The following is a 22,500-nucleotide window of genomic DNA, read 5'->3' as shown; positions in this document are numbered from 1 at the left end:
ATTAATGGGAGTTTAGAAGTCATCCTATTCTAGATGATTAATCCCCGATTTAAGGATTACAAACATGAGAACCATATACCCATACAGAGTAAACAATTCTCACACAAGCAGAATGGAGATGCAGTCATTAGAAGACACATAAAGCATGACTAATGGTTTGACTAAAGTCGCAACACAAGTATTTCCAGGTAATTAAAATGTAGTAGTTGAAAAAAAAGGACGGACTGAGAGAGTGTGTGTGTGTGTGCGTATGTTTGTCGGCAGGCCCTCCCTTTAGACACAAAGCACACACAAGCAGCACCCATAACCGGGCAATGTTACAACAGGCCCCAAAACAGGCACAAACACGGGGAAGATAGGCTGAGCCATCAGAGCAGCTGACAGGAACTTGCATGTGTATACGTGTACACATGTAGGTGTGTGTGTGTGTGTGTGTGTGTGTGTGTGTGTGTGTGTGTGTGGTGTACTGTGGGGAGGAGGTGGTGTGATGTCGTCTGACTAGATTTGGAATAGGACAATCAGGGATCGGCGGGTAGGAGTCTGCTACTGACAGGTAATGTCAAGGATGGTTCTCCAAGATAAGAAAGTGAGATATAAAGAAACAGTGAACTAATCCGTGCTGGGGCCTTATCATGGCCCATCACCCTTCTCCTTTCTAGCCGGCGTGTAATTGCACTGATTTGTCCTGATGAGAAATACAGGCAGATAATCAAGCAGCAAAACTCAATCCCTGATCACTTGATAGTCGCGGTAAAAGGAGGAAGGGGAGAGGAGGAGGAGGAGGAGGAGGGGGAGGGGGAGGAGGGACACGAGAGTAAGGGAGTAGGCATCTGCGTATGTACTTGTTGGGGCCGCGTGTGCGCATGCGTAAGTCGGGCAAACACCATCATGACGACGGCAGAAGAAAAAAAAAAAAAGGAGTTTTGTCCTTTTTCCTTTTCCTGCTTTCTTCATCCCAGCTTATTTTGTGTTATCCTTTTCTGCCCCCTCTCTCCTCCTATCGCTGCTTGTATCTGCGGGTGTGGGGGCAAATCCAACCTGTTGATGAGTGTAGGCATTGTCTGGCTATGGCGACTCTGACCAGCCCGGTTTATCAAGGTCTCTCACCTCTCTTAAACATTGTTGGTGTGGGGGGTGGGGGACAGGGGTAAATCAAAGGCTAAGCCATTTCTCCGTTTACAACTAATTATAACTTCTCTCACTCCCGCGTTCCTTCCTTCCTTCCTCCGTTTCTCACTTTCCTTTCTTCCCCGTAACCTCAGTCCTAAGTCCGATTCTTCGGGAGCGTGGACAAAAGGGGCGGTGGAGCCACAGCCCTTCAGAACGTCTAAGATGGAGAGCGGAGAGAGTGGAATAGTGTGTGAGCAGGGAAGACCGAATGTGTGTGTGTGTGTGTGTGTGTGTGTGTGTGTACATATGCTGTGTGTGTGTGTGTGAGTGAGTGAAAAAGAGAGAGGACATGTCAAAAAAGTGAAAGGTTTTTTTTTTTTTTTTTTTTTTTTAAACGAGGAGTCTGCAGTTACAGGCTGTCGTTTAAGTTTTCTCCTGCACGCCACGCCACTCCCTCGTAAACCCACCACCCCCCCCCCCCGGTTCCTCCCAGAGAAAGAGTGCGAGATAAAGGAGCCTGTAAGGGCCCTGATTGGGTTTCTAACACTTATTCAGAGGAGCAAAGTGTGTTTGTATTGTTCCCTTCTCACCCAGAGTATGCTCCTGAAGAGAGAGCGACAAGCGGGCATCTGAATAGAGAGAGCAAGACAGAGAGAATGAAAGAGAGAAAGGAGGTGGAGAGGGGAGGAGGGGGGTGGAGGGGTAGCTATTGGTATTATTGCAGGTCGACATTCACAATGAGCGTCTTTTGAAGCGTCCTATCACCAAGGCTCAATCATACCTCTCAGGTGTGGGAAATAATATCATGACACTATTTTTTTTTCCCCCAAACAACAGGCACTTTCTGGGGAGCAGGATGAGCAAGATGAGTTCTGGCTTAGTGACGTCATTTTAGGGGAGTTAACTTTCTCTTTCTCAGGCAGATTGTTTGTGCTCCCACCGCCACCCCTATCCCCCGTCTGAATGTGATGAAAAGCATTTTGTTTTCGGGCTGAGAAAGCCAGAGTCTGTGACTTACGGAATGACTGACAGACAGACAGGGTGAGTGACAGATGTCCATCTCCGCCTATCAGCAGCCCAGCCCGCAGGCAAGCAGGCCTCCACAATTTTTTTTTTTTTCCGTTCGTTTGCAGCAGGAACAAATTCACCCAGATCAGATATCATGGGAAATTACTACCCTTTTCTCTTCTTACATCCAATCACACATAGACACACACATGCACACACACACACACACACGCACATACACACACACATTCTCAGTCGCGCTCAAACACCCGTACCCACTAATTCAGTGATAATGCATCTCTTTCACAAGGTGATAAAGAGAAATTTATTCTCTTCCTGGCTACTATTGATTGTTCTTATCTATCATATTTCAATGGCATTGTGGATTATGGCAATCACTTCTCATATAGAAGAGATGGGGGTGGGGTAATTCTATCAAATGAACAAGAATAGCTGCGTGTGTGTGTGTGTGTGTGTGCGTGTGTGTGTGTGTGTGTGTATGTGTCAGGGGAGCAGGCCCTTAACCTCTGTGGTCCCTGCAGCAGTCACCTGTGACTGTGGCCTTAACCAGGCTCTCCGTTTACCCGCTGAGAGTAGCGTTCCGTCATTCAGCTCGGGATGTCTGCTTAATTGGGTGGGAGGGAGGGAAAACGTCAAATACGACAGACCAACCCCTCCTCACCCACCCACCCAATTCACCCCCCCTCCCCCCCACCACCACCAATCTGCAAGAAGCCTTACCCCCCCCCCCCCCCCCGCCCCCCACACTCAGCCCCGTCTGTCTCTCCCTCTCTCTACGGCGGCCATTGTTGCCGCTGAGGCATTCATTCCAAACAAGGGCAGCGGGGGTTATCAGTCAGTAGAGTGTGTGTGAGAGAGAGAGCCGGAAATCAACCTGCAGGAAGCCAACTGACACACTCAATGTAGCCATCAGGCCCACGGGGGTAAAGTAGGAGGGAGGGAGGGGGAGGTGTGGAATGGGGTGATGAAAGAGGAAAAAGAGCGGACGTGGGGGGACAGAGAAAGGGGGTCGGGGGACAATAAACAATATAGAGTTCTCTTCAGGAGGGCCGATAGAGGCCGATGAGCTGCGCTCAGCTGAGGAGAGAGAGAGAGGAGAGTTGAGAGGAACTTCGGTTATTTGTTGCGAGAGTTCATGGCAACTTGCTTACACTCATCTGCATTCTACCATGGAATGTGTTACACTTCTGTGCAAAAGTGTGGCGAGAGAGAGAGAGAGAGAGAGAAGAGGAGGGAAAAATCCCCTTGGCGGGATTGAGAACAAATCCTTCCAACCGGGTTAGCTAATATACAAAACACTTCCCAAACATATGCAGACACCCACATGGAGTTCGCTTCTGAGGCACTCACAAAAGCGTGGCGGGGCCGACGAGCGTAAGCAAGTAAGAAACAGAGAGAGAGAGATAGAGAGAGAGAGAGAGAGAGAAAGAGAGAGCGAGAGAGAAAGAGAGAGAGAGAGAGAGAAAGAGAGAGAACCCGTGCCCGGACGCACACGCGCACGCACGCGGGTTCAGAGGGGGGAAAAAAAAGAAAGAAAGAAAGAAAAACACACGAAACGAAAAGGATGGCTAATCTCCGCTGGCATGACTCGCCGCACGCTTTCTTGGAGCCGCCGCCGCCGCTGCTGCCGCCGCCGCCGCGTTTCCTCCTCTTCTTCTCCTTCTCCTCTTTTCTGCGCGGGGCTGAGAGCGATAGGCGGTGCGGCGCCTCTCAGGGGAGTCGGATCTCTCAGGGAAAAGCCTATTCGTCGTGCACATTTCGCAGAAAATTCCTCAATGGGGGGAACGGAACGGATAGCGAGGCAAGGGGAAGGGGAAAGCCGACAGAGGGAGAGAGAGAGAGAGAGAGAGAGAGAGAGAGAAAGAGAGGAAGAGAGAGGGATGGATGGGGAGATCAGCTCATAAAGGAGGGGATGCCGCGCCGTGCTTTAAAGGCAAATGTTTAGCTGCAAACGGGATTACAGCAGGCCCCGGCCCGCCACCACAAACCGCACATAACATGCTTTTCATGTCAAAGAGAGGAGAGAGGAGAATGCTCCTGGGACCTCCGCACACATTATGGTGTCTTCCCCTCTCTCTTTTTCTCCTTCTCTCTCTCTCTCTCTCTCTCCACCTTTCTTTCCCTCTGCTCAAGCCTCCTATACCATCCTCATTCTCTCCATCCCCCCTCCTCTGGGGTTTTCGTGTTCCTGCCTGCAGTCTTCCCCTATTTCACAGGCCTGAGGTGCGTTCAGATTCAAACATAGGCGACCGTTTGCGAACGTTTTACAGTTAACAGTTTTCTGCGAGCATTTGCGAAAAATCACAGGAGGTAGTCTGCGGAGGTAGTTCTCTGTGAACATACAGTGGATCTGGATGTGAGCTTGCTGAGCGTAACAGTGCAATTACCGTTACAATGAAATGTTAACACCAAATCGTTCAAATTTAACTTAACAGTGAGAAAACATGTTCACCATGAATGTCCGCCACCGTTTGTCAAATCTGAACGCACCTCAGGTCTCTCTCTATTCTCTCTCTCGGTCTCTATCCATCCCCCTAATCTACCTGTGTATGAAAAGAGGTAGTTTAAGTACAACCACAGCAGGCTTTTGAAATTATGTCGCTATCTATCAGGCTGCTCCCAGCTGATTTTCCCTTTCTATCTTACTCTGCAAACACTAAGGGGGTAAAAAGCAACATTTCATAAATACAGACACGCACACACCAACACTCACAGAGACACACACACACACACACACACACACACACACACACACACACACACACACTTTCCATCAGTGTCCACAGGGGAGCTACCATCTAAGAGTGGCAATTAGAAGGCCCTGGGTGGGAACGTGGGCTACAGAGCAGGAAGCGAGCGAGAGCGAGAAAGAGAGAAGTTCTTTTGCCCGGTGCTGCTCCCTGTAAGGGATTAAGAGCCGCGGGTAAATAAATAACAGGGTAATGAGGGTGTGGCGGCAGCCGAGGGGCCGGAGCTGCAGGGGCGCTGCTTACCTTCTTGTTGTTTTCTTTAATGTCCTGAGGATTGAGCGACTTGTAGTCTCTGGGTGGTGGACCGGGCAGTTGAGAACAGCAGGCACAGTCGGGATGTGATGGAGAGGGAGAGGGAGAGGGAGAGGGAGAGAGAGAGAGGAAGAGAGAGAGAGGGAGAGAGAGAGGGGGGAGAGGGAGGGAAAGAGAGGGAGAGAGAGGGAGGGAGAGAGAGAGGGAGAGAGAGGGGGGGAGAGAGAGGGAGACAAAGCGACAGAGAAGTAAATACACACACGCACACACTGAGGAAAGAAACAACAACTGCGTTTAAAAATGCGCCAAGTGCAATGGCATTACGGCTGCAACATGCAATTTCACAGCGCCGCAATCTACCAAACTAATAGAGTGTAAAATACAGGAAATAACGACAATAGACCTACCACTAGCCCTGATCGCACCAGCCCTTTAATGTTGCACCTCTCCTCTACTCATTCTCTCCCTCTCCCTTTCGCCTAGGGGCCTCACAGCACAACACACACACCACACACACACACACACACACACACACACACACACACACACACACACACACACACAAGTGCATTTATTAAAGCCGAGGCAAACACCAGCGGCCTGTCTGTATAAACTCAGCAGTAATCCCCATTTCCTCATACACAGGCGTGTTCGTCTCCCGGCGTATTATTACCGACGCGCAGCACGACTCGTGCAATCTGCTACTTAACAGACATAAGGCCGTAATTAGTCAAAGCTCCATAAATAAGTCAGCGGTGACACTAAGCCGGAGGAGCAGCCGCCAAACTTAGAAAAGGAAATAAATAAATAAAATAAATATAAATGCACTTTAATGGAGCAAACCGATTGACTGGTGATTGCTTGTCTGTCACTTTCTGATAATCAATCAAATCAATCACACAAACAATCAAATCAAATCAAATCCCCATCTCTGCCTTTCAGAATTTTAATCCTTTCATTCTGCAGGGTTGTCATATCAAAAAAGGAAACCTATAGGAAGCAGTGTCAAATTGGGTCTGTGATGTGAGGAAGACTTTGAGCGTGTGTGTGCGTGAGTATGAGTGAATGAGAGTGTAAGTGTGTGTGTGTGTGTATGTGTGTGTGTATGTGTGTGTGTGTGTGTGTGTTGGGGGGCGGGTAAGCTGTTCAGGCAGTGCAAGTGTTGTCATTGGGAATGTGCGGCGAGTGTTGTAATTAAGTGGGATTTGCGCGTGTTCCTGATGAGATCCATTCTGCATTCAGTGGAATCATGAGGAGGATTACATTCTTCCATTACTCTGATATTTACACCCTACACCACCCCCACCCCATCCAACACCCCATCATCACCTACCCCCCCCCCCCCCCACTGCAATCTCACCCAAACGCAGCCGAGGTTATGGGCCGGGGCTGGGGGTGGTGGAGGTGAAGGGGGCACTGTACACGTTTGTGTGGAGAGCAGGGAGGAACTGTTGGCGGTGCAATTATGGGATTGTAAGGTGTGTGTCTGTGTGTGAGTGTATATATGTGTGTGTGTGTGTGTGGTATACATAGATGAGACCGCATGTGTGATAAACAAATAAGATAGGGGAAGGGAGGAGTGCTAATGGCCAGATGTGTTGTTTCGGGACTGTATAGGATGGCAAATACCTGATTGTCACAATATACAAAACGTGGGAGGTAGACAAGAAACAAGAGAGACAAAGAGAGGCTAGAGAATGACGAAAATTAGATGTAGAAGCAAAAGAGCAGGAGAGAAAGAAACAAACAAACAAACAAAGAAACAAAGAGTGACTCACATCAAGTCTGGCCTGAAGTGGTGGAGCAGGGCGCAGAAGGCCAGGCCATTCCTCCAGGATGTGGTGAAGTTGGTGATCTTGACGCCGCGGTAGTTCTTGGTCACCTCGCGACACCAGGCCAACAGGGACTGACTGGCGTTGGGCTTCCCTCCAAGCACAGGGCTGGGGATGGGACTCGGCTGCAGAGAAAGAGAGCGAGAGAGAGAGAGAGAGAGAGAGAGAGAGAGAGAGAGAGAGGAGAGTGATTGAGTAACTGTGCAATGGAAGTGAAAGTGATTGTGGCCTTTCGAGGGCAGCTGTGAATAAGTGGGGAAAGAGGGCTGGGGAGGGAGAGTGAGGCAGAGCAAGAAAGGGAGAGAAAAGGCACACGGACATGGGAGCAGCAGCTGAGAGAACCACTCTACATAACAACACTCAGGAGAGAGAGAGAGAGAGAGGGAGAGAGAGAGAGAGGGAGAGAGAGAGAGAGAGAGAGGGGGGGGGGGGGGAAGGACTCCAGAGAGAGGACTCCAGAGTGAACCAAAGAATGAAATGGATCAGATACAGGATACAGGGCCCCGTGTGTCAATATACAACATTTGAAAAGGTAGAGAGAGTGTGAGTAAGAGTGGCTGTGTGTGTGTGTGTGTGTGTTTGTCTGAGTGAGTGTGTGTGTCTGAGTGAGTGAGTGTGTGTGTATGTGAGAGAGAAGTGTTATGAGAGGCCATCGCTGTAGATAGGCTGCTCTGAGAGGGGGAGACAGCAGGCTGTAGGCATGGCGATGGGTTGCCCAGAGCGATAAGAAGTTCAGGGCCAGGCTGGGGTCTGTGCAGGTGAGAGTGTGCCTGTGAGAGTTCTGCCCACTGGAGTGTGTGAATCCTGCACTCACTCACCCCCCCCCCCCCCCCAACATGCACACACGGACACACACACACACACACACACACACACACACACACACACACACACACACACACACAATGACAAATACAAAAGAGGGCCTTACATTTCCTCTTCAACAGAAGGGGAAATTGAAATATTTACTGGTTGTTGTAACATTAAGGCCAAAACAAGAGTGCCAGTGCTCGCCATTGTGCAAAAAACAAAAGCCGAAAGGGCTCAAAAATGGCTGCTCTTTTCAGATCGGTGAAACGGTTTCAAACGAAATCCTTGCGTTTTTTTGTCCCCACTAATCAGAATTCTGACGTCGGAGTCCAGCTAGGCCTTTATGGAAACAATAATAAAAAAAAAAACAGAGAATCAAACTGTTCAAAAGAGACAAAGAGGCTTTTACACAGGGACTCCCGGCCACACAATAGAGTTACATGCTCGTCTTAATGAGGGGGGTCAGGCAAAAAGCTGCATATGACCATGGATAATGTAAACACATTATTAATTGTGTCCGCCTTTGAAGTCTTATCGAGGCCGGCTTTGGATGGAGAGAAGAGAGGGGGGTAGGGGGGTGGGGGGTTGGGGGAGATGTGGGAAACTGAGAGGGAGCCGGCTTTTTAAATCCAGGCAAATCCACGGAACGCCGAGATTCCGGCGGCTCACAGGCCACTCGGGGAGTCGGCGCATTCTCTGACGTAATCTTGTTAAAATGGCCCCGGCACTGCCGCCAGCTTACGGCCGTCCCCCCGTCTGCACAAAACACACACACACACGCGCCAGTAAACCTCTTCTGTTATACACGTACACACACACACACACACACACACACACACACACACACACACACACACACACACAGACACACACACACACACACACACTCTCTCTCTCCCTCTCTCTCTCTCAAAACCACAGAAATGTATGCTAATGCCTTACACACAGACACAGGTGAGATACAAACATGCCAACAAACTGCTCCAGTTAAACCCATACACACAGATACATCCACCACATCACACCACGACATCGTGCTGCACAAACACATTCACACAACGCAGTGCTACAACACACAGAGGGCAACAAACACGCTGCTATCGCATCTGCACAGAGCACAAGGCATTCTGCTGCTGTGTGTGTCTTCACTCACACCAATGTAGAGTAGGCTAGCCAGGCTACTGCTGCTTTAAACACACAAACAATATATCCACCACTAAACACACACACACAAAGATAGTTTCCAGTGGTGTTTTTTTTTCGTTTCTCCTTTTTTGATCTGAAATGGTGAGACAAAACTAAAACATATCAGATGAAGAGTGGGAGGGTAGGGGTGGTGGGTGGTGATGGTGTGTGTGTGTGTGTGTGCGCGTGATGAATTCCTCCATCTAAATATAAAATCTAAATCATGTAATCAGGCAACAAACAACCTGAAGGAATAGATTTCCATAGGAGCGCTATCTGTGCCCATCAGCCAGGGGAAGGGTTACGCTGTCTGCCCCCCCCCCGATAAGCACCCTGCACAGGGGCTGGCTGGCCGACCCTGCCTGCCTGCCTTCCTTTCTGCTCATTGCAGATTAACAACGCCCCCCATTGGCCAGAGGGGGGCACTGCAGGAGGAGCACCACCAGTAGGCAGCAAACAGAAAAGGGGGAGAGAGAGAGAGAGAGAGAGAGAGAGAGAGAGAGAGAGAGAGAGAGTGCAAGAAAGAGTAAGAGAGAGGATATGAGGGAGAGAGGGGGAGAGAGAAAGACTAAAAGCAAGGAAGAGGGAGAGGGATAGAGTGATGACTGATAATGAAGAATGGAAGGATAATTACCTAGCCTCTTCTGTGTAAACAAACAGGCCGAGAGCTCGAGTGAAGGGAAACGGAGCGAGGAGAGAAAGACAGGATGAAAAAGAGAGGCAGAAAGCCAGAGAGGCAGAAGAGAGACTTATCAGTAGAGGCAAAGATTAGGCGGGCCGTGGCGTCCAGAGTGGCTAAATAAAACTCAACACAGCAACAACAGCACATTCAGAACATGGAGGGGTGAATAAAGAGTCAGGCCAGACGCAAGGTGCTGCAGACTTCAGAGGGTAGAGGACAGAAGCTAATAGGGGAGTGGAGGCCTGAGCAGACCCAGGGACACTGCCTCTCTTGGGGGAGGGATCCTGGAAAACATCTGGGTCCCCCTGGATAGCACCCAGAGAAGTCTCTGGAAAGATATACTGTAGTCTGTTTGGTGGAACATCTGTGACCTATACAAGGAAATACAGTAACTCTTGTTCCCACGCACCTCTTTTCTAATGGAACTATATGTACCTGCAGGTGCTACATGCATTCCTCTGTACTAGTTACATGATGTATTTACTGACATATGGTACGATTGATGTATTGCCACCTGGTTTGCCACATGCTCTCAGGTGTGCTGTGCTGAGCACTCGGTGCTTGCTAGTGTGCGTCTGGCGGAGTCATGAGAGCGGACCAGGAGCCTCGGGGACCAGCGGCACATCGCACACTCACACAAAAACTAGACCGCCGCTCAGTCCTGCACATTCTCTCCACAAGAATAAATCACGCTTGTCAATTTGTCTCCATCTCCTACTCCATTCCCCTACTCTTGCAACTTGTCTGTGTGTGTGGAGGGGTAATGGGGTGTGTGTATGTGTTTGTACATGCGTGCGTGTGTGTAGGTGTTTGTGTGTGTGTGCATGCATGTGTATGTGTGAGTGCCTGTGTGTGTGTGCCTGCATGTGTGTGCATGTATCTTTATGTATGTGTTTGCGTGTGTTCATGAGTGTGTGTGTGCATGCATGTGTAGTGTACAGTCACTAAATATACACATCATTTCATTTATTGTGTGGCCCCCCATGAACGGAATTCCATGAAACTTGGCATGCATTCAGAGGGTTTCATAATGATCCTACAGCTCCAATTTCTTGCAGTTTTGACCATGTCAGCCAGAGATACCTGCGATTACCTCATTTTTGCTTTTTCATTTGTAACTAGGTGGCGCTATACATCAAATGAGTGGTTATGGGATGGGTTGACATGGCCAAACATACAAAAAAATTTGGTCCTCCTAGCCCCTACGGTTCTAGAGATATTCACAGAAAACTTTGTCGCCCTACCCTCCTTTCGGGGGAAAAACAATGGTTCCATGTCATCCTTGTGGGGCTACATGCCCACCAAGTTTTGTGCACCCCGGTCTTTCAGTCTCTGTACTGGGAATCGTTGACAAAAAATTACTGAAGAAAAAAAAAGAAAAAACTAAATAAAATCCGGAAGAAAGAAAACTCTGACTAAACCTATATGACAGCCGCTTTGCTGCGCGGCGGTCATAATAAATAAACAGGGTTCTCTCTCATCTGGTAACAGTGGCAGAAGCTAACCTTTGCCTGGCTTCTCAGGGGCGGGGAGGCGGGGAGCCAGCGCCTCCGGGCCCTGGGGGAACCTCCAGGGCCCTGCACTTGACTTTTCCCTTCTCATCTTTAAAAGAGAGCCTTAACCTTTCCAGCTCAAGCCAGACAGGGCGAGGCACAAATCAGACATACTCCTGTGCTCTCACCCGATGTTGAGCAATGGGTTAAAAAACACACACACACACACACACACACACACATATACATAACATACTGTATACAATAATTATCAGCACTGACTTTATACTCTATGACTTTATAGTGCTGAGCGAGATGAAGAAATGTCACTATGAGCCACCATTCCAAAGGAGAGTGACAATTTCAACAAAAAGTGACGCAACAGGGCCCATTGAGTCCAATGACAAGGATTGGATTCTCTTTTATTTTAAGCACATCTATACAGACATACGTCATCTGTGAAGGTCGCTGGCATGCGGATCTTGGGAGAGACGACCCCATCAAAGCGGCGTTTCTGGATCAGTGGCCCTGGGCCTTGATTTTACTATTAAATTATGTTAAATTCATTCCTTCCATTGAAGGGCCTCAAATCCAATAAGGGGAGCGGCACTGTGGACTCACTCTGATGAGATCGACTGTGTAAGCTCAGTGGAGCAGACGGAGGGAGAGAGAGAGGACAGAGAGGGAGAGAGAGGGAGAGAGAGGGGGGGGGGGGGAGACAGAGTGGAAGTGAGAGAGGGAACGAAAAGGAGGGAAAAAAGATCTGAGAGAATCTGAAAGACAAAGCTGCATGGGAAAAATACAAGGTGACAAAAACAGTGAGAGAGAGAGTGAGAAAGAAAGAGACAAAATGAGAGTGCAGCCCACCTTAGGCAATCTTTTCCCTTTCAAGTGATGTTAAAAGTAGCTGTCTAATTTCAGCAAAATAATTACCTGGGATTACCGGGCAGGTGCCATTAGAGGAATTAGAAGACAACACACTTTAAATGGCGGCAGTGGCACTCAATTCCAGGCGAGGCGGACATGTCAGCATCCGCAGAGAGTCGCACCGCCATTCACACAAACAGAAATAAATAAAGAGGAGCACGCCCCGGCACAGCTTCATCCAGCCCTCCATTTACTAGGCTTTCCAGCCTGGATTTGCAACTAAACGCATAGGTTGTGAGACTGGATAGATGAAACCCTCAGGGTCTGCACTCTGTGTATGTGGTGTACCTGTGTGTGTGTGTGTGTGTGTGTGTGTGTGTGTGTGTGTGTGTGTGTGTGTGTGTGTGTCCGTCACAGAAGTGTGAGTGAGTGTTTATGTCAAACATGCGTTCACATCGAACAATGCGTATGAATCTCCAAGAAAGTTAGTTCAATTGCAAACTACAGCAGCTGTTGACAGTACAGCATTTCGAAGAGGTGTGTGTATGTGTGTGAGTGTGTGTGTGTGAGTGTGTGTGTGTGTGTGTGAGTGGGGGGGGGTTTGCACTCCCCCTCTGTGCGATAAGCTTGGTGGGGGAAATGCTGTGGCAGGAACATGTACTTACTTATCAAACGCTTTGGTGTCTCGCCCAGGGCGGAGGGGAGATGGGGCTGGGGGGTGACAGCAAGGACTGGGGGGGTGAGATGGTTTGGGGGGGGGCTGACTGCATGTGTGTGTGTGTGTGTGTGTGTGTTGGGGGGGTTGGTTAGGAGGGTTGGTTGGGAGGGGGTGTCTTTTCCTCATTCCTGTGCTTGGGGGCAGGATTAGAGAGTGCCCCTGGTCTCTGCCCACAAACATTACATATTAAAATAAAGGGATATTCATTACCATCCACCGCACAAAAAAACTGTCAATTATGTGGAACATTTTCAAAATCGGCCAAAAATAAAAATGAGCCGAGGAAGGGGGGGGGATTCATTATTCATGACTCCTTGGTGTCAGCGACAAATTTACACACACACACACACAGCCAGCCAGCACCAGCAGACGGTAAAGAGATGGCAGGAGGAGAAAAGGAGGAGGGGGGGGGGGGGGGGGGGGCGGAGATGCTGGTGGTGGGGTGGGGGGAGGAAAGGAAGTTAATCTCTGCACAATGGCGGACGGGGAGATATGTGAGGGGTACAGCAGCTGCGAGGTCAGTCTGAGAAGGAGGCATCACCCCCCCTTACCCGCCTTCAGCCTCTGCTCTGTCCAACACGCCAACACCTGCAGCCGCACTACGCACGCACGCACGCACGCACGCACGCACACGTAGAGATGTGTATAAAGTAACCGTTTCCCAGTTGGTTGGTCAGCTTTAGTTTGGCCTGTGTTTTCTTTGGTTCTTTATTGTACAGCACACCAACTGGTAGAGCAGATGTGGGGCCTACATAACACCCATCTCAGGCTCACCGCAACACAGACAACCAGGAGGAACTTCACACCATTAACTGATTTTAAAGCAACAAGTTGTGGACATGGCTTCCTAACAAGCTTCTCGTTTTGATGTGTGGATCTTTACATTTAGTGTAAGTGTGAGCATGTGTGTGTGTGTGTGTGTGTGTGTGTGTTCACAGATAGGACAAGGGAGAAACAATACACACACACACAGAGTGTCCTGTCGGGTATCTTCATAGAGGGGCTCTAACAGCGGCGAGGAGCAGCAGGCTGTGTTCACTCACTCCAGGCTAAAATTGTGAATGAAAGGCAGCCATGACCTCCGCACGAATTACTTAAAATTACAACTCCGAGCCGGAGAAAAAAGGGGGCCTTAAATGTCTCCCATCGTGCTTTCAACTCATAAAAGGGTGTCAAAAAAATGTCAGATTTGAGGAGGTGTTGAATCTCTTACTCTTTAAAACTTGTAATCCGCTCAGGGTGCCTGAGGCAAAACAATCCACAGGGTGTACACACACACACACACACAGTCAGTCATACACAAATGCACGCACACACGAGCAAAGGAGAACATGCGGCATGTGTACACACACACACACACACACACACATTTTGCGTGGCACAGTTTAAAGAAAACAAGCCAGGATGGGGATGCATGCTGGTGCAGCCTTCGCGCTCCATCTTGATCCACCTGAGTCAATGTCTCGGGGCGAGAGGAACAGCCGTCACACATCCAGCAACATGAAGGCGAGCCGCTACGCCACACAGCCTCACCTGCGAGCACAGGTAAAGCCTGACGGCTTAATTAGACAAGACAGATGAGCTGAAGCGCTCTGCACACACCCACACACACACTGACAGACATGGACACACACACACACACACAAATACACATTCCCACATATACACACACACACACACACAGACAGTACTGCTGCATATGAAATATTGCGTCAACATCAATATTGTCATTGTAGCAGAAGCAATCTGGTGGTCATGTCCCTCGGTAATAAATCCTTTACTTTCCATGGCTCTCCCATTACTGTCCTTTTTAATCTGGAGACCCTCATTTGTTTAATCAGAGCCTGGGTGTTCGGCCTTTGGTCAAAAGCCTCAAATTACCTTGCCCATGAAATTGCGTAGAAAAGCGACTTCTGAGACTTTTTCGATGGAGGTGGAAGGGGATGGGGGGGGGGGGGGTTGTTGGAGGAGGCAGAACCGAGTCCAATCAAAAGTTCAATTATGCAAATGAAGATGTCGTAGCAGAGCGACGAGCGCAGAAGACAAAAGGCTCCCGAGGAAGCCGAGTGGACCGCAGCAACACACATTAATATACAGAGAGAGAGAGAAGGAGAGGGAGAGAGAGAGGGAGGGAGAGAGAGTGATGGAGGAAGAGAGGGAGAGAGAGAGAAAGAGAGAGAGGTACTGAGACAGCCGGAGTTACCCCACAGACTCTTCACAAAGTCACACAGTCATAGACCGGCTAAAGGAACCAAGCTGCAGTTTATATGGCACAAGCGCACTAGTCACGGGGTTGCATGTGGGTGACATTTCCGATGTTGTTCCATGTTCAGTTCCAGGTTTGGATCGACCGTGTCAGGCAGATACATAAGAGTACACTCTCGTATCCAATTGAAGCAGAAGCATCCCTTTTTTCACCCCCACACCCCCAGATGAACTCATACACACGCGGTGAAGTTGTGTGGCACGCTGTCGCCTTGGCAAGGCCAACTGCGGGTAAAGGAGCCTTGCGAATGTCGACGGGGGTGTGTGCACGCGTAAAAAAAAAAAAGATAAACGTGTGACTAAACGGAATTTCTGGGGGCCTTTTTCTCACAAGCCGAGCCATGTACGCCTTTGAAAAGAGCATCCGTACGCCTGTGTGCGTGTTCATATTTGACAGGGTTTCTGTGTGTACGTACGCATGGTTTTGTTTTGGAAGGTAGCAGCTCAAAGAGCCGCCACCGCCGCTGTTCCTTCTTGCCTGAGCTCTGCATGTGAAACACGTTTAAGGAGGTGTAAGCCACCGCTTTAAGACTGCCGACTGAGGAGGAGGAGGAGGAGGAGGAGGAGGAGGAGGCAGCGGTAGCAGCATTACCCAACCTCACGCCTGTTGCAAATGAGCTTTGGCTGAGCAGGCAGGGAAGGCACAGAGCGCTGACATTATTGAGCATCCTGTTAGGCACTGGCATCCTGTTAGGAGTTGGGTGGAATGACAGAGGGGGGGAAGGGGTTGCGTGGGGTGCACATACACAAAAACACACACATACAGGCACTAAGGCTTGTTGTATGCTTTAAATTCAGCCTGCCTCTTTGGGCACGGAGTTGTATTCAGGCACGTCTTAAGCGTGAAGGAATCATTACTTCGCCTGTACAGAGACAAGACAGTGCTGGCAATTACAAATGCTACAGCTGCATGTGCCTAAAAAAAATTATATATTTTATTTATATATCACAAAAGACGAGAGAGGGGAGAGGGAGAGACTCTTCTGCCCACCTGGTCTGTTCTCAAGAGACCTGAGAGAGAGAGAGAGAGAGAGAGAGAGAGAGAGAGAGAGAGAGAGAGAGAGAAAGGGAGAGAGAGTGTGATTGAGAGAGAGAGAGAGAGAGCAAAGGAGACAGCGAAAAGAAGGGAAGAAAGAAGGAACGGAATAAAGAAAAACCAAGCACGTCTGAAAAAGCCGACAGCCGGCCCAAATCCATATGGCATTAATCTTCTTTTACTGCAGTCTTCAACAAACAAATTAGGGGTGCATGAGTTCACCGATCCCCCCCGATAACGGCCACGTTTATCAATTAATCTGAGCTTGCCTCTGAAAACTCATTAAGGCAGACACTTTGCACATGATGTTCTGAGGCGCAAGAGAAAGAAAGAGAGGAAGAGAGAGAGAGAGAATGAAAGAGAGGATGAGAGAGAGAGAGAGAGAGAGAGGGATAGAGAAAGCTCATGTGAAGCTAGCGACGCGTCGCCGTTGTCCAGTGCGGCCTGGGCTCCTTATGCGATGAGAGGAGGTGATAACCAAAGCAATTAAAATGAAAATAATTACAAAGTCACCCCGACGTTGCCACCGAGGAGGAGCAAGAGGAGGAGGCGGCCTCCTGATCAAAACGAGCGCGCGTCAATAGGTCTGCCGAGCGAGGGAGCAGGCAGTGCGCCTGATCGATGAGTACGGGCAGGCAAGGAAGCGGCCTTCAGAAACAACATGCAAAAAAAAAGAAAGAGTGGAAAAAAGAGGGAAAATTAAGGAAGAGAGGGGAGAGAGAGAGAGAGAGAGAGAGAGAGGGAGGGAGGGAGGGAGAGAGAGAGAGAGAGAGAGAGGAGCTCGATGACATCAAACACCATCACGCTTCGGAGACATGAGTGGGCCAGGCAACACTTAGGCTAATGAAAGCTCTTATATACGCATACTCACACACAAACATACACTTCCCAATTATACACACACATACTGTATGTACATATATGCTTTCTCCAAGCCACTCACATACAGTATACACAAGCTCAGACATGTGCTTAAATACACAAACATGAGCTTGCACACACTGCGCCCCAATACACACACTTTTTACACAGGTCTAAGTGACAGACGGGACCATGCAAAAACAACAGGGCCGTTAAATTCCACTCACACTTCAAAGGTGATAAATGTCAGCGGAGGTGCTGCAGCCCAAGTGCTGCTGGAGGGTGTGTGTGTGTGTGTGTGTGTTTGTGTGTGAAAGTGAGTGCCATCCATCATTGTCCTGGTGACCGAACCAGTACCATGTCACAGACAGGCCACTACAACTCTGACATGACAGAACTGGATTTATGACTGAGGGAAACAATGGCCAGCATACCAAATTGTGGTCCATGTGCATACTCGCTTGCGCACACACACACACACACACACACACACACACACACACACACACCTGCTTTCATAACTTCAGCAGTCTCTCTTGAGAAGCCCATCAGAGAGAGGAAGTGATTGAGACTGAGGTCTCCATAACGAGCCAATTATAGCCTTATCACTATGCCACTTTCCCCCGCCACACACACGCACACACACACACACGCACACACACACACACACACACACACACACACAAAATTAAACAAGCACATCAGTCAGGCTCATTTGTAAGCCGAGGCATTTCCAAAGTCATTCCTCCATCCCCCCCACCCACCCACTTCTGATGGCAAAGCCTGTTTCAATCGTAGGGCCGATGAGCATGGGGAGGGTGAGGGGGGGGGGCAGCGGGAGAGAGGGGGTTAATTTAATTAAATTTTTGAGGTGGCCACTTCAGGTTGAAGGAGCACTGGTGGGACGGAGGGGGGAGGGGGGAGCGGGGGAGGTGAGGTGGGGAGCTGTCCGCGGCTCCGAAGGCCACAGTATTGATCACGAGGGCTACGGAGGGAGGGAAGAGGAGGATGTGGAGGAGGAAGAGGAAGAGGAGGAAGATGGCAGTCATGGTGGTTGGTGGGTGGCTGAAGGACTCCTCTGGGTTTAGGCCCACACACCTGTGACTAAGGGCAGGATAAGAGCAGATTAAGCTAAAGTTACCCCCCCTCACCACACACTATCTCTCGTGTACACACACACACACACAGAGTCCCACCACCTCCTCCAACCCACCCTTGAATCCACCCCAGCCCCTCGTTTCCCCCAGTCTCCGCCATGTCATTCAAAACCCTCTTGTAGGCGAGCGCGCCGAAGGACAAAGCGTCTTTCTGGCCACCCTAATAAACTCCATTAGCTTCTGAGACATCAAACATGGGAGGATTATGAGATTTTCAAAAAAGAGAGGAGGAGGTAAGAAAGAAAAAAAAAAAGAAGGGCGGCCAGGGAACTTCCCTCACTCAAACAGGTATTCTTTCTGGAGATTACACCAAGATTTGTTTTCATTTTTTCCCCTCCTCCTCCTCCTCTCCCTTTAGCTCTCTGCTCTCCCTCGCTCTCTAACTCCCTCTCTTTCTTTCTTTCTTTCTTTCTTCTCCCTCTCTTTCTCTCGCTCTCTTCCTCTCTCTTCAGCAGCTCCAAAAGGCAGTACTGTAATCCCTGGCAGATAAAACTAAGGCCTTACCAAAGGAAGATTACAAACCGCTTTGTAAACCTTTTATACCAGTCGGCGTGGGTATTGGAGAGCTCTTCAAGTGCTTAACTCATGAACTGCACACGCACACAGACAGACACACACATACACACACTCTCACAGACACAGAGGAAGGGGAGGATAATGATAGTGGTATTACTGTAACCGGCTCAAAACACAGCCTACAACTCCGCCGGCTTGTTTCAGCGAGGAATTACTGATAGACACAAGCAAACACACTCACACACAGAGACAAACACACACACACACACACACACACGCACACGCGCACTCACACACACACACACACACACACACACACACACCTGAAGCTTGATCAATCAGATATGACCATTAATCTTTTGTGATGCTGTATGCTTTGTTGAGATTTAATAGGAAAACCCAACTGCAGTTACCTTCTTCACAGAGATGGCAAAAGGTCCAACCTGTTGAGCTAATTTCAGATGTAGTTACGAGCTCAATTGCACACACCTGATGAATCAGTAACCTGGTCAAACCAGTCAAAAAAACAACTTGATTTCTGTCAACTATTTAAAATATGAAATAAGAAATCTAATGTGGTTGAGAGTTCCGAGGCTGATTGCCAGTCTCCTGGATGGTCGCTATGGCCATTCGGCCTCTGTGGAGGTCCATCCGAGCCGATCCCAGGATCCGGTCATCCAGTCTCCCTCTCAGTCAACAAAGACCACAACAAGAGTCGGGGGAGAATAAGGTGGCCAAGGAGTCCCACTGCCCTGCTTTTCCACACCGAGGATTATTCTCCTAATATTTCACAGATTAGGGTGGTGGTGGTGGGAAGAGTGGGGGTGGGAGGGCACATTGGGGGGTCTTTATGACCCTGCTGTCATTGGGTCTGAGGTGAGCTCCACGTCCAGACCCCCCTTCAGGCACAGGTGGTCTCTGGGCAGCCAGGGTAACGGAGCCCCCACCTGGGCTTAACAACGCACCACGGCACCAATCCCTCCAGATTGAAGAGGCGATGATGGACAAGGTCCAGAGGTGGAGGGGAGGATAAAGGTGGACGGAACTGGATAAAGGAGCCGCGGTGAGGAGCTTTGCGGACGAGTAAAGGCTCTCAGATACTCATTAGACAAACTCCTGTGGCAGTAACACAGCAGCCTCACATTGGCTGGCTGTGGAGTTTGCTGAAGCAATGTACATACGCGCAGATGAGCGGTGTATGTATTTCACATACCACAGTCATATACCTTAATGTAGAGCAACAATAGACAAGGGGTGCTGTCACGCCTGTTCTTTCAAGTTATTTATGACTCTGGTTTGTCTTCCTCCTTGGGGCGATTCATTTGGGCAGGTGTCAACACAGCAATCGTACTCTGCTACAGACCAAAACAAACTTACCACGAAACACTGAAAGGTGAACTCTAGAGCAGTTTGTTTGAGGAGGGAATGTGGTCCAGGACGCACACTACTGATGAGGACACTTGCATTTGAAAAGCTTCATTCCAACTTGCTGTCCATGCCAGACGAAGACTAGAGTGTGCCATCCATTATGTCCTCGTGACTTCGGCGAGCTGGGCACAGATTCAGAGCGAGATCTACGGCATGTTCTCCAAGGTGACTGGGAGCCCCGAGGAAAGGTCAGGAAGAGGAGAGAGGGGCACAGACACGAGAAGAACGTTCTCACGGGCTTCAAAGACATTAGCCTCCCCCTCCTAAAAAAAAAAAGAGCCAACCCTCCCTACACACACACACAAGGCAGGCATTGGTGTCAGAAACGTCGGGCCCGCTTGGAACTCTTAAGAAACCTCATTAAGGTTCACCGCAGCCTGCCGCGAACCCAATTAAAACCATGCTAATTTATTCTAATTTCAATTTGCGCATGCCACTCTTTCAGAGTTGAAGGAGGGGGGAAAAGAAAAGAAAAGAAAATTAAAAACAAAGGCGGCGAAATGAAAGAGTGCAACCTGGCCACCCCCTCTCTGCCTCCTGCCAAGTCTCACACGTCCTGCACTGAATTAAGAGAAAAAAAAGCTCTGGGAATTTAATTTGTGGCCTTTGATTTAGTTTAAATAAGGGCACAAGACTTCCTTTTACTTTCTTTTCCTCAAATAAATGTATTCTTTTTTTTGGTATTATATAAAAAAGAAATAAAGAAAGAAAAAAAAAACTGGTGAGCAGGCTGGTTATGTCATCTTTGCGTGTCGCCATGCTTCAGATGAGGATGAAGACGAAGATGAGGAAGGGGAGTTTATGAAGCCCGACGAAGGTCCGCCAGACGAGAGCATCTTAAAAACCAGGCACTCTGACGCTCGCATGCTGAGATCTCAGTTGGGCTTGGGGGTGGCGGGTGGGTGGTGGGGGGGTTCAGCTTCCAGCGAGCCCCTTATGTAAATGGTCCCGGAACTTTCTTGCCGTGGAGGCCGGCTTTTTTCCCCTTTATGTTAAAGCCTGGGGGAATAGTGCATCAAGTGGAAAAACAGCGGCCGAAAATCCCCAGATCAGAGCATCTAAGTGTGGAGTCTTTTAAAGAAAAACTTTAAGCACACCGCAGGGGAGGGCCGCATATAATATGCGCTACGATGTATCTGTGTGGGTGCATGCAAGCGAGTGTGTGTGTACACGTACAGTATGTGTGTGTGTGTCTGCTTTATGGGTAGGGTGGGTGAAATTGCCGGAAGACGAATGAGAAGCGGAGGAAGAAGCATGGAAGGTTCTAGTCAATCAGAACAGCCTACTTTCACAGCGTCCAAAAGAAAGTTCCGTCGTACACTTGGATGAGTCTCTCAGAAACTCTTAGAAAAGATGTAGAACTCTGAAATATGAGACAACTCTTTCAAAAAACCCATGTGAACGTGCACAAGCACACACACACACACACACCTAAATACCCACACACAGACAATACACAAAGTCAACATCCTTAGCAAATCTTGTCTACAAGATTACAGGTGGCTAAGCGAAAAACTACCCCAAGGTGTGTATTGAGACGGTTAATGTTAAACTGCAGGACAAACAGCCTGGAGCAGAGGGCTGGAAGATGATGGAGGTTAACAGTCTGAGCGGCTAACACACACACACACACACACACACACACACACACACACACCAGCCTTTCACCCCTGAGCCTGACGAGGTGGGAATGACGAGGATGCCAGGACTTGGCAAAACAAACACAGTCTTAAATGCTGTGGTGTGAAGTGGCCTGCCGGCACGGACCGCACAGGGGGATTATGGGGAATCATCCCGTCTTAATGCCCAGAGAGAGAGAGAGAGAGTGTGTGTGTGTGTGTGTGTGTGTGTGTGTGTGTGTGTGTGTGTGTGTGTGTGTATGTGTGTCTCAGACGACAGCCAGTGGTAGCTTTTCAGGCTCACGCCTCTGTGACGGAGCAGGTGCCGTCGCGATGCAAAAGGTGAGCCAGGCCTGCTTAAGCTCACTCGTGTGCTCACACACACACGCAGACACACACAAAGACAGATGCAGCTTCCTGGACAAATCCCATCTATGAGATTATAATGCGATAAGGTAATATGCCACTTCAGCTAAACCCGTGTTAAGAAAATTAACTGGGGAGGTGGAGGTACTGAGAGGACAATCCCACACACACACACACACACACACACACACACACACACACACAAAGGGATTGACGATAATGTGACAAGCACACGCTAAAAAGGAGACAAGGAAACTGTGACAGATAAGGATAGCATGGCTATCATGTGACCAAAGGGAAAGCCCAAAACACACATTCTTCTAGGCTCAATAAAAACATAAACATATAAATGAGGAAATAGTCTAAAATCCTATCTTTCTGGTCCCTTCTTCAAACGAGGCCATTCAGGTCCATAAAAAGACATTACTTTCTTAGCTATGACACTTAAACTTATGGAGGTGATCTCCTGCTGTAAATTATGCTCATGACAGAGGAAATACTCTGATGGATGACACCTGCTCTGA

General features: G+C 49.0%; 1 protein-coding gene across 1 annotated transcript in view; it reads right to left on the bottom strand.

Moving 5' to 3' along the window:
- The window catches only part of ehbp1 (EH domain binding protein 1), a 156,379-nt gene that overhangs the window by 64,423 nt on the left and 69,456 nt on the right, over positions 1-22,500 (bottom strand). The window contains 2 exon segments of the mRNA XM_076285956.1: positions 5,133-5,181; positions 6,920-7,098. Of these exon segments, the coding sequence (XP_076142071.1) occupies positions 5,133-5,181; positions 6,920-7,098 (228 nt within the window).

The sequence above is a fragment of the Alosa pseudoharengus genome, unplaced genomic scaffold (assembly GCF_046254945.1).
Source record: "Alosa pseudoharengus isolate Yale_2024_CS ecotype anadromous, Long Island Sound unplaced genomic scaffold, YU_APseudo_1.1 YU_APseudo_1.1_scf_15, whole genome shotgun sequence".
NCBI classification, from domain to species: domain Eukaryota; kingdom Metazoa; phylum Chordata; class Actinopteri; order Clupeiformes; family Clupeidae; genus Alosa; species Alosa pseudoharengus.
Note: the sequence above shows the minus strand (reverse complement) of the source record. Positions and strands in the feature narration are given on the sequence as shown.